The 14500-nt window shown below is 47.9% G+C and overlaps 1 protein-coding gene across 8 annotated transcripts in view; it reads left to right on the top strand.

Annotated features, from left to right (window-relative positions):
• Nucleotides 1-14500, top strand: part of WDTC1 (WD and tetratricopeptide repeats 1) — a 524512-nt gene that overhangs the window by 143762 nt on the left and 366250 nt on the right. For all 8 annotated transcript variants that reach the window (XM_086957606.1, XM_086957601.1, XM_086957604.1 and 5 more), the window contains one exon: nt 9918-10001. In XM_086957606.1, coding sequence (XP_086813732.1) covers nt 9918-10001 — 84 coding nt within the window. The remainder of the gene's footprint in view (nt 1-9917; nt 10002-14500) is intronic.

Raw genomic sequence — 14500 nt, 5'->3', positions numbered from 1 at the left:
ACCCTCCTTGGACCCCACAAAGCCGGTCAATTTTCGCCCAATCTCTCTGCTCCCCTTTCCTATTAAAATCTTGGAAAGTGCTATAAGCAGGTCTTTGTCCGACTTTTTGGAGGAACATCAGTTGTTGGATAAGGATCAGTTTGGGTTTCGGCCGGGGCATGGGACGGAGTCTGCTCTCTCGACTATGATGGACAACTTACGAATACGGGCCGACAATGGAAATGGCGCAGTGTTGGTACTTCTCGATATGTCGGCCGCATTCGATACTGTAAGCCACCCAATCCTCTTAGAGAGACTGGAAAGGATGGGGGTTAGGGGAAAGGACTTTCAATGGCTATGTTCTTATCTGACAGGAAGAAAACAGACTGTCTCCATGGCACCATTTACCTCCTGCAAGTCATCGGTCACTCATGGGGTGTCCCAGGGATCTGCCATCAGCCCTATTCTTTTTAGGTTTAAAGCATTTTATTAAGGCAAAAAAATAGGAGGCAAGGGAGCATGAGGGGTAGGGTTACATACAATCAGGTAAGAAAAAGCTGAGCATAAATTTATGAGTGCGATGGTGAACAAAGCTACTGCAAAGAAAAAAACCAATGGCAAACAATAAAAGCTGAAGCCCTATTCTTTTTAACTCTTACCTGCAGCTGCTATTTCCTATTATTAAATCGTTCGGGTTGACTTGGTAAACTTTGCGGACGATACGCAGCTGGCATTCTCCTTGGAAGGAGAACAGGCAGTTTCCTTGGAGCACTTCCAAGAGTGTATGCGCCAGACGGCAGATTGGCTGCGGAAGAACTCTTTGCAGTTCAATGGTGGAAAAACTGAGGTGCTCTATTGCTCTCCTGCAAGGCCGTCCACATACTCCCTGTCGGAGTTTAGACTCCGGAGGAGGATCCACTGACCCCGGCCAATACGGTGCGGAATCTGGGGGTCCTAATAGATAAGAACCTCCAGATGGAGTCGCAGGCAACTAATACAGCTAATGTCTGCTTTGGCTTGTTACGCCTGCTACGTCGAATACTTCCCATCCTACCAAGGGACTTACGCCCTTTGGTAGTGAGCTGCACAGTGTTGAGCAGACTGGACTACTGCAACTTCCTATATTTAGGAGCCCCCCAGTACATCTTTCAGGGGCTGCAAAGAGTCCAGTTTGCAGCGGCAAAACTGGTGCTGAGTTTGCCACGCCATTCGTCCTCTACTTCCGCATTGAGACAGCTTCCCTGGCTACCTATCAGGGAAAGGGTTCATTTCAAACAACTTTGCCAGGTGTTCAGAGCCTCACATGAGATTGGCCCAATTCCATTACAGGAAAGATTTTCCTGGTACCTTCCTCAGAGACGGCTCCGGTCCTCGGGTACCGGTTTGCTGGCAGTTATAAAATGTAAACGCTCCCAGATGGGGGGGCGGGGGGGGCTTTCAGCGTGATAGGGTCACAGTTATGGAACAAGCTGCCACAAAGGATCGGACAGAGTGTTTCACTAACCGAATTCAAGAAAAGCCTGAAAACGTGGCTATTTCCGAAACTCTGATCCTCACGCTCCATCCTTCTGTTCACCATCAAGCTGACCAAGTGTTTTGATATCTGAAGCGCCAGGATACCTGTAGGGTGGCAGTAGCGCTATACAAGCATAGATACAATACAATACAATACCATCTAGGACTATAGTTGCCTTTACCGGAGAGTGGTCGAGATTCTCCTTGCTAGCTGTTTGATCTCATGGATATTGGCCACCTGAAACGCTGAAACTAGGAGATAGTCTATGTGTGAAAGGCTATGGTATGCCCCATAATGGAACGTGTGTTGAACTCTTTCTGGGTTGAATATTCTACACGCTCCACTAAACCCATTGCCTCCATGAAGTTAGGCAGCCATCTGTGAGAAGGGCTGATCTCATGTGGTGGATGACGGTCCAAAGTGCCTGATACCACAGCATTAAAGTTACTCCCCATAACGTGAAGACCCTCCGGAAGGGAGAGAAGGATTGTACCTGTGTCTTTAAAGGTTTCGTTCTGTAGGCCAGGAGGCACATAGATTGGCATAATTGTCAGTACCCTCCCCTCCCAACTCCCCAAGACACCTATATATCGTCCCCGATCATCCCGGTACGTGGAGTCTAGAAAGAGAGGGAATGAGTTCCTAACCAGTATGCCCACTCCCCGGGAGCTGGTCGTGAAGCTGGCATGTGCTACTAGTCGGTAGCCCCATATAGAGCCTTACAGGAATTGCCCACTAGGTGGGTCCCCTGAAGCAGTATAATATCTGGGGTCTGTCTCTTAATATATTGTAGGATTACACTATACTTGATCTTGTCCCCTAGCCCGTTGACATTCCAGCTCAGGATTTTGGCACTTTTATCCCACTATGTAGTCATTGGCTCTAATATGGCTTCCTGTCTCCCCTATATTAAGGCTGATCCGATCTTTCGACATAGAAACTACAACAATGAACAACTGTGAATCCCAAACCCAACCACCACCCTCCCTACGTCCCTGCACTCTGGGATATGAGGGTACAAGGTCCAGTGTATGACCGCTGCGCTGGATATGTGACAGACAGTGCCCCTCTATGTGAGCACGTTCGCAGCCACTGAAGTCACTCCAGGCCCCGGCTTTAGTGCCCGGTGTAGGACACAAACCGCTGTGCTTATAACTCCAGTTTCCGACGGTGGATCACTTTCGTTCTTTCGGGGGTAGGATCTTCCCGAAATCAACCTCACTAATCCTGAATCTCTGAGGCCCAGGAATAAACTACTGGCTTTTCCGCTTATTTCTCAAACAGAATTTGAAATAGTCGCACAAGGCATCACTTCCGGATCCCCCCTTGACCCTCTGCCGCCGAAAATATGGAAAACCTGTGGGCAAGAATAGTTTCACACCCTCCGGATGATTTGTAATCAATCCCTGAGCTGCGGCGTCGTTCCCCGCTCCTGGAAGCAAGCGCTTATAACCCCGCTGCTAAAGAAACCCACGCTAAACCCAGATTGTCTGTCCAACTTCCGCCCCATATCACTCCTGCCTTTCCCGGTGAAGGTGCTCGAACGCTGGGTCAGTAAATGCCTCTCAACCCACCTCGAGCAGCACCATTTTTTGGACGAATTCCAATTTGGGTTTCGCCCAGCCCATGGCACTGAAACCGCGGTGCTCACGGCCATGGAGGAGCTTCGAATGCGCGCAGACAGGGGCCAAGCTGTGGCCCTCATTTTACTTGACTTGTCTGCCGCATTCGATACTGTCAATCATAGGATCCTGCTCCAGCGGTTGAGAGCAGCAGGAATCGACGGCACGGCCTTGATCTGGTTCCACTCCTACCTCAGTGACAGAAAACAGGCCGTTTCCCTCCCCCCTTTCCAATCGGTCTTCTCCCCGGTCCCTCACGGTGTTCCCCAGGGTTCCTCCATCAGTCCGATTCTTTTTAATGTTTACTTAAAACCTCTGGTCACGTTAATCAAGTCACACAACATGACCACAGTAAACTATGCGGACGATACACAGCTCCTTCTCTCGTGGGAAGGCGAAGACTCCATCCCCTTGCAAGCCTTCCATGACTGCCTACGAGACACGGCATGCTGGTTGCACCGGAACTCACTTCAGTTCAACTCCTCGAAAACCGAGGTGATGTACTGCCCTGCCAATCGCATACCCCGCCCTCTGCCCGCTGAGTTCTGGCCCCCGGAAAACTCCAACAACCCCCTACCAGTTACCACCGTTCGCAACCTGGGCGTCATGCTCAACCATCAATTAAGCATGGAAACACAGGTCTCAAGAACAGTCGCCACTTGCTCTGGCCTTATGCGCTCACTGCGCAAAGTCTTGCCGCTACTTCCACCCTCCGCCAGAGCACTAGTAGTCAGGTGTACTATTCTTAGTCGCCTTGACTACTGCAACGCCCTGCTGCTTGAATCTCCTGCGACACTACTGGACAGACTCCAACGAGTCCAGTCGGCAGCAGCCAAACTGGCTCTGGGATGGACCAGGAGATCCTCGGCCACTGCCGCACTGGCCGAGTTGCATTGGCTGCCTTTGAGGCAACGCATTGCCTTCAAGGCCCTCTGCCTGGTCTTCAAGGCACTACATGGAATAGGACCCAGACCTCTTCAACGTCTGTTCTCCTGGTACACCCCCACCAGAACACTCAGGTCCACAACTGCCTGCCTCGAGAGAGTGCCCAGATGTAAGAAGGCCAGGATGGGAGGAAGATCGTTCAGAGTAGCTGCAGCCAAGCTATGGAACAGTCTACCTGTCGACATTCGCCACATCCCCCATCTCCTCCCATTCAGGAAACGTATCAAAACTTGGCTCTTCCCCCTGTCCCTATAAAAATCGGCCACTTCCAGTTCACCCCCGTCGATAAACCACAAGAGTAGCTACCAGCGCCAGGATACCTGCCAGGTGACAGTCGCGCTTTATAAATATTTTAAATAAATAATTAAATAAATAATCTGTGCACCCTCCGGTCACAGGAACGTAACTCAGTTTAAGGATTAATGTGGCGGATGGTACACAGGGGGGGGGGTCCGTCTGGACGGAGCTGGTTCAGGCAGCAACCATCTTGCTACACTGCGTAGCCATGCCCCAAGGTTGTGGCACTGTTGATGCGGGTCTTGTGTGGCAGCTGAAACCTGTTGAGAAACAGAACGTAACACATCAGCCAATCCTTTACAATAGTCTAATATAATATCATCAGTGATTTACAGAAGAGCATTGGCAGGAACTGTAGATAATCTTATTGTTCTGCAAAAGACACAGATGATGGTCGGAATGCAGAGCAAATCAAACATTAACCCCAGTCAAGAGATCTGGTTTAAATCCATTGTTCTTTTGCTTACCATGCCACTTCAGTTTAGATCCAGCCATATGCAAATCATCTTGACACTGTCCCTCATGGGAACAGTCCAGCCCGAACTGCCAAGCCAGATACTCCCTGTATTGGAAAAAAGCTTCCTGCTGGCGGTTTCGCTGCATCACCCCTCATCAGCTAGGCTGCAAATTATACCTCTTAATTTCACATAAGACATATTTGCTATGAGGGTTGCCATTATCAGCACTGTATAGCCCAAAGAACAAACCTCACAAAATTAACAGGCGTGAATAACTGAAGGGATCTGTCAAACATTGCTGGATATTTCAGTAGACTTTGATATATTCTACTGCAGGACCCAGATATCTATACAATCTGATGGGCTTCTTTGCATCTCACAAAGACAGACAGATGTGGGAGGATAATGAAAATTTCGATTTCAGCAGATCTCTCCACTTCTCTCTCCCACTCCCCTCCACCCTGCTAGCTCAGGACCAAAACGGTACACAAAATCTCAGATTGGGCAACCCAGTGCAGTATCCAGCACAAATACAATAAGGATACCTGCAGACTTGTTCAAAGGTACCAGCATACTGAAAACCATAAAACTGCATGTTACTCACACTTCATTATCCACCTCACTGCTATGCATTTTGCCACATAACACAATAACTGCTCCTTGGTGGTCCTCATGCATGCTATAGAAAGACTTCCCACATAGGATTTAAACAAAATAATATCCTTCCAACCTAATATTTTGGGTTAACGATGTTTCGAGCCCTGCACGAGCTCTGATCCATTGATGTAGGTTACCCAACCACCAGATAAGTTCCTATTTTCTAAAAAGTCCAATCCAGTCCAGTCCAGTCCAGTCCAATGGAGAGCTTAAAAAGTATCCTCACAATAATGAATATGACACTTTAACATATTTATTAATACGAAACATACTCTTGCTTTTGGCAGCATACACCCTGCGGGAGTGTGCAGCAGTGCGCCACAAGCACGAGTATGTGCTTAAAAAAACAGTAGACTGCATGCACGCATCATTTGCGGGCTCACCTCCTGCTCCCCCTCTCACAATTAAGCACTGCATTACTCCGGTCTCCGTCAAATTAGCCTTCCTCTGTTCCTTACTCCTTTCCTTCTTCTTTTCTCCTCCTTCCTTTCTGCTGCCTCAGACCCTCGCCTTCCCTGTCACTTCCTTCCGTTCGGCACTCCCCAATCCCTCTCTCTCCACCTCGCTTCAGGTATCCTTTCCTATTGCCAGGCATTTTACATATTTTTCCTGCAGGATCGTTGCCGCTTTGCCTGACGACAGCAAGAGCGACGCGTGCCAATTTAAACAATACATCTTTTTTGAGTGAATTCCACCCCCCCCCCCCCCCCCCCCCCCCCCCCATGGAAAGCCTGGAAATTTCACATTAACATGCCATTGATTTTCTTCTAAATATATTAAGCAGCCGCGCTGGCACGGGCAGGTATAGGCAGCTAAGTGAGATGGTTTGTACTGGATGATGGCGGGAGATGAACGCAGGAGGAGACGAGATCATGGAAGGGGCAGTGAGCCCCGTATTAGCACGTTCCACTCAGCGGCGAGAGTGTTTTAGAACCAAGCATTGCAAAGCCAACAGGCCTGGCCTTGGTATGCTGGTGCAATCTACATTTCTTTTTACTGTAAGCATATGTCACATAAAAATAAAGAAAAGAGGCCACACATATACGTGGCCACGAAAACTAAAGAAAACTGACTGCCAAATAAAACTTTCATGCAAACGTTACTTTAATAAAATAATTAATTGATGTGGAGGACCTTTTTTTTTCTTAAACAAGTTTTTAATGTGTGCAATGCATTTTACCTCTACCTTTATGAAGGCAACCACAACAAAGTATTACCCATGGAAGCACTCAAATTGCAGGCAGCTGTAATGTCACAATGTCACTTAAACACCTTAAAACAGCAATTTTAAAAACAAGCATTGGCACAGCCAATAGGTCTCGTCTTTGGGACCTTATAAATGTATAGTTATCCAGCCCAATATCCTTTGTGCAACAACAAACTGTCGCATGGCTCACTTATAAGGTCCCAAAGGCGAGACCTATTGGCTATGCCAATGCTTGTTAGTATGAGATGTTGATGCAGGAATGCGTTGCCAACCATTGCCATCATCTTTACTATTACCATCACTATAATGTCTACCACCGTTCCCACCACTCTATCAACACCACTCTCTACCAGCACCGCCATCCTCACCACTGCTTCAAACACCACGCTCACCACCACAACTCCTAACTCGATCAACAGGGTCACTACTTACTCTATCACAACCGTCAATACTCCATCACTACCTTCCTATGCCACCACCTGCCCTAGAAACTGTTGTCAGCCTCTTGTCTGGCAAATGTCTAGAGGGTCCAACCAAATAAGAGGACCTCTGTTCCCCTCCCGCCATCACCTGCTGAGCCATGACGCACTAGATAGTTTTGTGGCACAGCCTCTGCCTCACAGCCTGACACACCTCTGCATACCAGCTTACACCCAATGTAGACTCTGTACCTGGCCCACTAAACCCGCAAGCTAATCCAGCATGCCAGCGATCTTGGAGTGGGAATGGCAGGCCAGGGCTGCTACTACCACAGTCCTCACTGTCCTCGTAAAAGGTTTCACCTTCCACATCTTTGGAGTTTAGATGTGAGAACTGGTGTTTTTGTCCTCCAGGCCGACTGCATGCTCTTCCTTTGGAAGCTGCACTGTCCTTGTTCTATCTCTGGTGTGTGGTGCAGTGGGGTGAAAAAAGTCTCCACCCCTGTACCTTGCACTCACTCACTCACCCCTGCTCTATCCTGACTAGGCACTTCCTCTCCATTGCCCTTGAACCCCATTACCGGCAGGGCACTCTTTCCCGAACAGCCATGCACTACAGTTGCTTCCTGCTATATCCTCCAATTCCTTTGTGCTCCCCAATCTCTTACTTGCTCCGCTGTGGCCCTTCCCTGCTCGTGTCCTCTTCTTCCCAGCCCCGAGTCAGAGTGCGCCTGTCTCCTGTGTTTGTTTGTGGTTCTCCGTCCTGCCCTCACTAAGCTGGAAAAGGTGCCGTGCTCCACCCACTTCTTCTCTACAAGAGGGAAGGCTATCTTCTCTGCCTTCAGGAAGGCCTGCCTTCAATACATGTGCAGCAGCTGCCCAGAAGCTAACGCACAGAAAGTGACACTCCTACAAAGAAGTAAAGTTCTGCTACTGAGTGCACTCTCACACAAAGCCTGTTAAACTGGCACTTCTACGTTTTCATCTTCAAACGGATACATTGTGACACTGCTACACGCCACTGTTTACACTGCTACACGCCACTGTTTACAATGCTACACGCCACACAACTACCCCTAATCTCACTCTTAAACATTGGGGAAACTTCGTTTTTCTGACTGTCTAGAATGGAAGGGCTTGTGACTAATACATTTAGACTTTATTTGGTGACTGCTGGATGTTCCTGTAGCTTTAAAGCCTTAAAGATAACATTCTTGATGGGAAACTAGTACAGTTTAGCCTAAGAATGCAAGATGGATGTTCTTGTTAGACATTAAAGTTGAAGTGCAGCGACCTTCTACCCCACCCGAAGCCTGCGAAGTAGATAGATCGGATGACCTGGGCAGGAGGTGCTTTAATCCAACCTTGGATCAAACTGCTGTATTTAATTTGCTCCTAAGTTGTTGTCTTTGGTATCAAACGAAGTTACTTTAGGAGGCAGCAAAGCAAGGCCTGTGTTCTGCGTATTTGTCCCGTTAAATGTTTGCTTCAATGTAAAAGTAAACATTTGTAACTAAAGGGAAAATTCCCTGTGCTCGCCAGCCAGAAGGTAGAATTTCATGAGTGAGAGAGAGAGAGACCTGTACTCCAGCCACAAGAACTTATACTTTGTCAGAGTTGAGCTCAAGAGAATTACCTTGCATACAACCCAACACTTCCACAGTAGTCTCTGAAAGGTTCCGAGCAGAGCCTGATTTGAGTGTCAACTGCTTACATACTGTAAAATAGCCAGATGTTCTTTTAACGGTGGCCACAGGTTGAAAGTAGATTTTAACGATTCCAGGAGTTAATAAAGATCCCCAAGAAACTCCTTGTTGTACCTTGTTTGTAGAGGGCATAACATGCTCACAAATAGTGTTGGTTACCTGTTGTATAGGAAGGAGGCTAGTGATTGGTGCACCTGTTCTATGTTAGTTGGGGATTTCAGGTTAGTCAGCAGCAAGCCATCACTGCCCTGAGCGAGTCAATAATTTTACTGCAGCACTGCCACCAAAGCCAAAGATCATACAAAATCACCGAGGACAGATACACGCACTGCCTCCGTTTATCTCAATGGCTGGAAGCCAGCTTGAGCTAAACTGTCATGGCGTTTTAAGGTATTCTGATGTTTTTGTGGGGACCCATTTCTCTTTCATTTTAATTGGATTAGGCACCAAAGAAATCGGTGGGTAGTTGAATTAAACTTTAGGACCGAAACCCAATATATTTAGTATGTATCTGACTGGATTGTTTAAAGATATCTGTAACTGTACCCAGTGTCAGTGCTTGATTGAGTGATCATGGGGCTGCTAGCATTTTGTTAAATCTGTGATTTGTGACTAGCCTCGTGAGCACTTGGACTTGCTTAGCAAGAGAAATGTGTGAACACCCATTTAGTAAGGATTGCATTGGCAGGCCTCCAGAGAATCCAATCAAAATCGGTCTGGTGGGAATCTTTGATATTTTCCTAAGTAGTTAAACCAAATATCAGATACTTTGACAAAGTGAAAGAATGCAGCTCACAAACTAATCTGCTTGTAAGGTGAGGTAAGAGTCCATACGGGTGCCTTCAGTTTGTAGTGACAAAGATGTAATGACTTTCCTCCATTCTACCCATGGGTGTAAAGAACGTTTAACGGTTTATTGTGCACATCCCATGTGAAGTGATTGAATAAAATGGCCTTTCTATTATTGGGCTTGAGAAGCCAAGTGGTTTGGATAAATTACTGCATGTTTTATCATACGTGGTCCTATCTAATCTTCTAACAGAGGTGAAAGAAGGTTTATGATGCTACTTGCTCTCATCATACTATTATTCTTTGCACATTTGTCGAGCAGGAGACTGGAGCAGTGCGCTTTGAGCGCTACTACCATGTCACGGACCCTTTCGTCCAACGCCTGGGCCTGGAGGCTGAGCTGCAGGTGAGGTCTTAAAGCATAATCTGCTTTCCTGTGCGTTTGTTTTGCGATTTTGTTCTTTTTATTCCTGATGCACTATTTCAAATATATTTATGTTTTATTAATCTTAACAGTGTCATAAATTAAAAGAATGTGTGGGTCATATTGGATGGAAGCTTAGTTGTGGGATCCCAGGGTTTTATGCCACTGAGTCTCCTGCCCAGTACACCATACACAAGTGATGCACAGTTTTTGTGTATTTTAAAATATGGAGGCATAACTGAACGCAGGGTTAATCTTCCTTGAAATGCATCAAATATCTTAGCTAAAGAATGTGTTTTCCTGGGCCAATATGAGTTGCACTTGTGCAGACGTTGATATCCCTGTCCAATTGCAGGTAATAACTTTGTTGCACTGGTGTAAGGTCTCCTGTTCCCTGTGGTGATATTACTGAAGCACAGGCACACAAGCACTGCAGGGATTTGTTATAGGACTGATGACCGTGGAAAGATAAAAGTGAGGATGAGGCTGAAGGGGACGGGTAGCGATGCACAGGTTCAAACTCATGCGATTTCCTGAAAGTGGCATCAGTGCACATGTAGAGAAGACAAGGGGCCCAATGACTGATGTCCATACCGCACAAGTGCAGTAGTTTTGAGGCCTTTTGAGTATAATTTAACTTATGATCTGGTAGTAGAAAGGGCAGTCCCTGATGGTGATGCACGTTATACACAGGTAAAGAGGTTCGAGAAGATCTGCAGGGTGCATCAATGATGCATATGTTCAGTACACAAGATGTAAATGCCCCTATGGATACTGACCATGCCTTATTTAGAAAGTGCAGGTGTCAAGTTATCTGTCCTCCTACTTGAGAAAAGGAGGTTTGCGTTCTTTTCCCCTGAATATATGTTTATCGTTCGTTGGGGAACTGCTTGCTTGCTTTTTTAGATGTGGATTTAGTGCTTATAAAAGATGTGAGTTAGGAAGTATTGGAGCCCGAGGTCCTCCAAAATGATTTTAGTTTCTCAGTGCCTGCAAGTGTCTCTCACACCTGCCCAGAAAAGCAAGTAGATTTATATATTCCATTCCTGTCCTATCTTTGTCCTCTGACTGCCAACAGGGATTCTATGTCGGGAACGGAGGCAAGGATTATGCTATCCTTTCTTCACTTTATTGAATAGCAGCCATTTCACACCACTTTAACAACTACCATTCCCATGAAACCTTGGGAATGCCATAATAAAAAACAATGCCCAATGGGAGAACAATCCCCAAGCTCCAGCCACTCTGGGCATCTCAGTCCAGATGGGCATCTCAGTCCAGAACATTGTCCATCTTCTGTGTCCTCTCAGCCTCTTCCTTCGCTGCACACAGCCGAGATAAGTGGTGTTTTTCCTTCCCGCTTACATTTCTGTGTTTGCGCTGATAATTCATTGCTACTTCCAAGGTGCTGATTGTACGATACGTTTATACTTTCTGTGCTGCACATTGGTTAATTATTTCCGCTTTATGAGCAGTTTCTCGCTTCGGCCATGAGAACGCTTGATGCTCCTTTGCGACAACTTATGGTGTGGCTCTGCGTTGCAGTCCTCCCGCACCTAGGTGGCCCTTTCATTCCAGCAGAATCGGAGCTGCGCACCACGGTTTTGGGAGCCTTGTCGCCTGATGAGCTACGCCCGAAGTGGGGTCGGAACTGCCCGATTGTGCCATTTTTATGCTTCTCTGACGACCTGTTCAGAGGGTCTGTACTCTGCGCGGTTGTGTCCGACCCCCCCTCCACAGGAAGGGGGTCTGTAATTGATTAGTAGGTCATTGACCTGTGGGGACATGCGGGACCCCTTAACATTATTGCAGCAGGGGTGTTGTGTCACCGGACCTTGACCCAACAGCAGTGAGGTTTGCCCACAAGGAATTTTGGGCTGACACCCAGCCTTCCATATCTACAGCGCTCATGATGTACTGTGCCAATTTTGCGCCCCATCACTTAGTAGGCCCACTTTGGGTGCAGTGCCCTGTCTCCCATAGCCTTAGGGTGTGTATGTGGGGATTCTCTCCCAAGTGATGGAACCATTTGAGGATTCCCACAGGGAGAAGGACCCCCTGGTGGTACTTTATCGGGATGATGACTTTTATGATACAGTTGATGCATCAATCTAACCGGCAGTTTTAGAAGCCATGGCTCCCATGGAGGAGTGCCTATCACTCTAAATCGCACAGACATGTTAAAAAATCGCAGGAGCCCCATCAGGTCCCGCAGCTCCCCAGACGCTCGCTTGGAACTCCCAGCCCCCTGAGCCAGACCCTGTACGAGCAAATTGTAGTTTCAAAACTGGGGTGATCTTGATGCGTTTGACAGGCTAAAGCAGGTCTTCTTAGCCAATAGTGCCCCTTCCCCACCCCCCTTCTTTGGATCCCGCTAGGTTGTTCAGACACCCCTGCCCCTGTGTCCCCTGCCACTCCAGCAGCTGATAGTCATAGGGACACTGATGAGGTTGGCCCCTCCTGCCCCTGGCTGCCCTCCTCTAATCCACCGGTAACCAGGAGATCTGCTCTGTTGGATTCTGACAAGATCCTTCATTCAAGGTCTTCAAAGTGGGCCCTGTCGGAGAAAGTGGCAATCTGTAGCAGGCAGCATGTGGAAGAATCCTGGAGAAGGAATCCCGCAATTGCCTTAGTGCACAATGCCCCTCCCTAGAAGGGAAGGTGGCTCTTACATCGGATATAGATCCCAGAAAGACCACCTTCCTACAAAAGGTCATTAAAGATCCACAGAAGGGTAGAGAGAGGTCCTGGTGGGCATGCCAGGACAAACTCCTGGGTCCCCTCACTAAGATCTTGGACATGGCCAAAGAGGCTGAGTCCTCCGGTTCTCTAATCTCCCCAGAAACTTTCCCTGCTTGGGCGCAATGTTCCATTATTTTTTTGGGAAACGCCAGCTGTGCGTTCTCTACGGAGAGGCATCGCTCTTTGTTGATTAGGTTCGACTCCAAGCTCCCGGACTTGGCTGACTGTGAGGCAGGGGCTATAGCTCAGGGAGAGCTGTTTGGAAAGCCCTTTATTAAAGAATTAGGGAAGTTTGTTAATACTTTCACCTCCCTGGACAAGCCTCCGTCCTTAATTGAAAAGTATTTCCCACCCGGGTTTTAAATGGGGCCAGTCGAGGTAGGGGCTGCTCGACCTGCCCAATGCTCAGTACCATCCCAGAGGGCAAGGCCTGATTCACCAACTTTCATCCCACCAGTTGGAGACGTGGCAGAGCCAGAGGAGCCAGAGGCATGGGCACCTCCACCAGTTCTGGTGAGTATTCTCCCTTGAAAAAGTAGGAAGCCTGACTTGGACTTTCATCACAAGGGATGCATGGGTACTGCAGATGGTGCAAGGATTTCAAATAGAATTTCACGGGTTTCCCAGGTAGATCGAGGTCCCACGACCCATCCAGGTTTTGGTGGCCGAGACCGCTTTCCTCGGCGAGGAGGTGGGTTCCCTCCTAACCAAAGGGGCTATTTAAATTTCGACTCCATACACCAGGGGTTTAATTGGCAATATCTTCCTGGTCGACCAGACCAATGGGGGTCAGGCGGGCGGTCGTCAACGTGCACAAATTCAATGAGGGGCTTGTTTATCGCCACTTCAAGATGGAGTGGATTCACCTACGAGATGTTCTAAGACCTCTGGATACAATGGTGCACCTGGATCTCAAGGAGTCCTACCTCTCGATTCCTGTTTTCCCTCCTCACCAGAGGTTTCTGCAGTTTGTGTCTCGGCTGGACCTAAGAGTTTACCACTCTGCCTTTCGGCCTATCCTCTGCCCCATGGTGATCCTCTGCCCCATGGTGTTTTACAAAGGTTCTCAAACCGGTCCTGGAACACCTGAGAGCACAAGGGATACGGCTCATCGTCTACCTAGACGACATCCTGATAGTGACCCAATGCCCGCACAGGTTGTCACTCCAGCTTCATACGGAGTACAGAGCCTGGGCTTCGCCGTCAATTAATCCAAGTCCCTGTTGGTCCCTTCTCGGGAGGTAATCTTTAAAGGTTTCTTGATAGAATCCGTCAAAGCTACCTTGTGTTCAGTCTTGGAAGGTGGCGAAGATTCATCCTGAATTGCGGTATTCTCTAGCCAGGCAACAAGTCTTACTAAGGCAAGTTGCGTGTCTGGTGGGCCTTCTCTCTTCTTCCATCCAGGTCATCTTGCCGGGGCTTCTCCATTATTGTGACTTGCAGCGGTTAAAGGCCATCTACGCAAGAGTCTTTCGTACTCTCGAATGGTGAGGTTTTTTGAGGAGACACAAGGAGATTGACTGGTGGGTAGCTAATGTTGATGCTTGGAATACACGAGTAATCTTCGGGTCCGCCCCCAGATATCGTCATAGAGTCTGATGCCAGCAGATCCGGTTGTAGTGCCAGATGTGGCAAATTTTCCACCGGAGGGTTGTGGTCGCCTCTCGAACACAGGTTGCATATCAATTGCCTGATATTGCTTGCGGGGGCCTTTGCAATCCAATGCTAGACCAAGGATA

Source organism: Lissotriton vulgaris, chromosome 2_1, assembly GCF_964263255.1.
Source record: "Lissotriton vulgaris chromosome 2_1, aLisVul1.2, whole genome shotgun sequence".
Taxonomy (NCBI): domain Eukaryota; kingdom Metazoa; phylum Chordata; class Amphibia; order Caudata; family Salamandridae; genus Lissotriton; species Lissotriton vulgaris.
The sequence above is the reverse complement of the archived record's forward strand: the minus strand, read 5'-3'. Positions and strand labels throughout refer to the sequence as shown.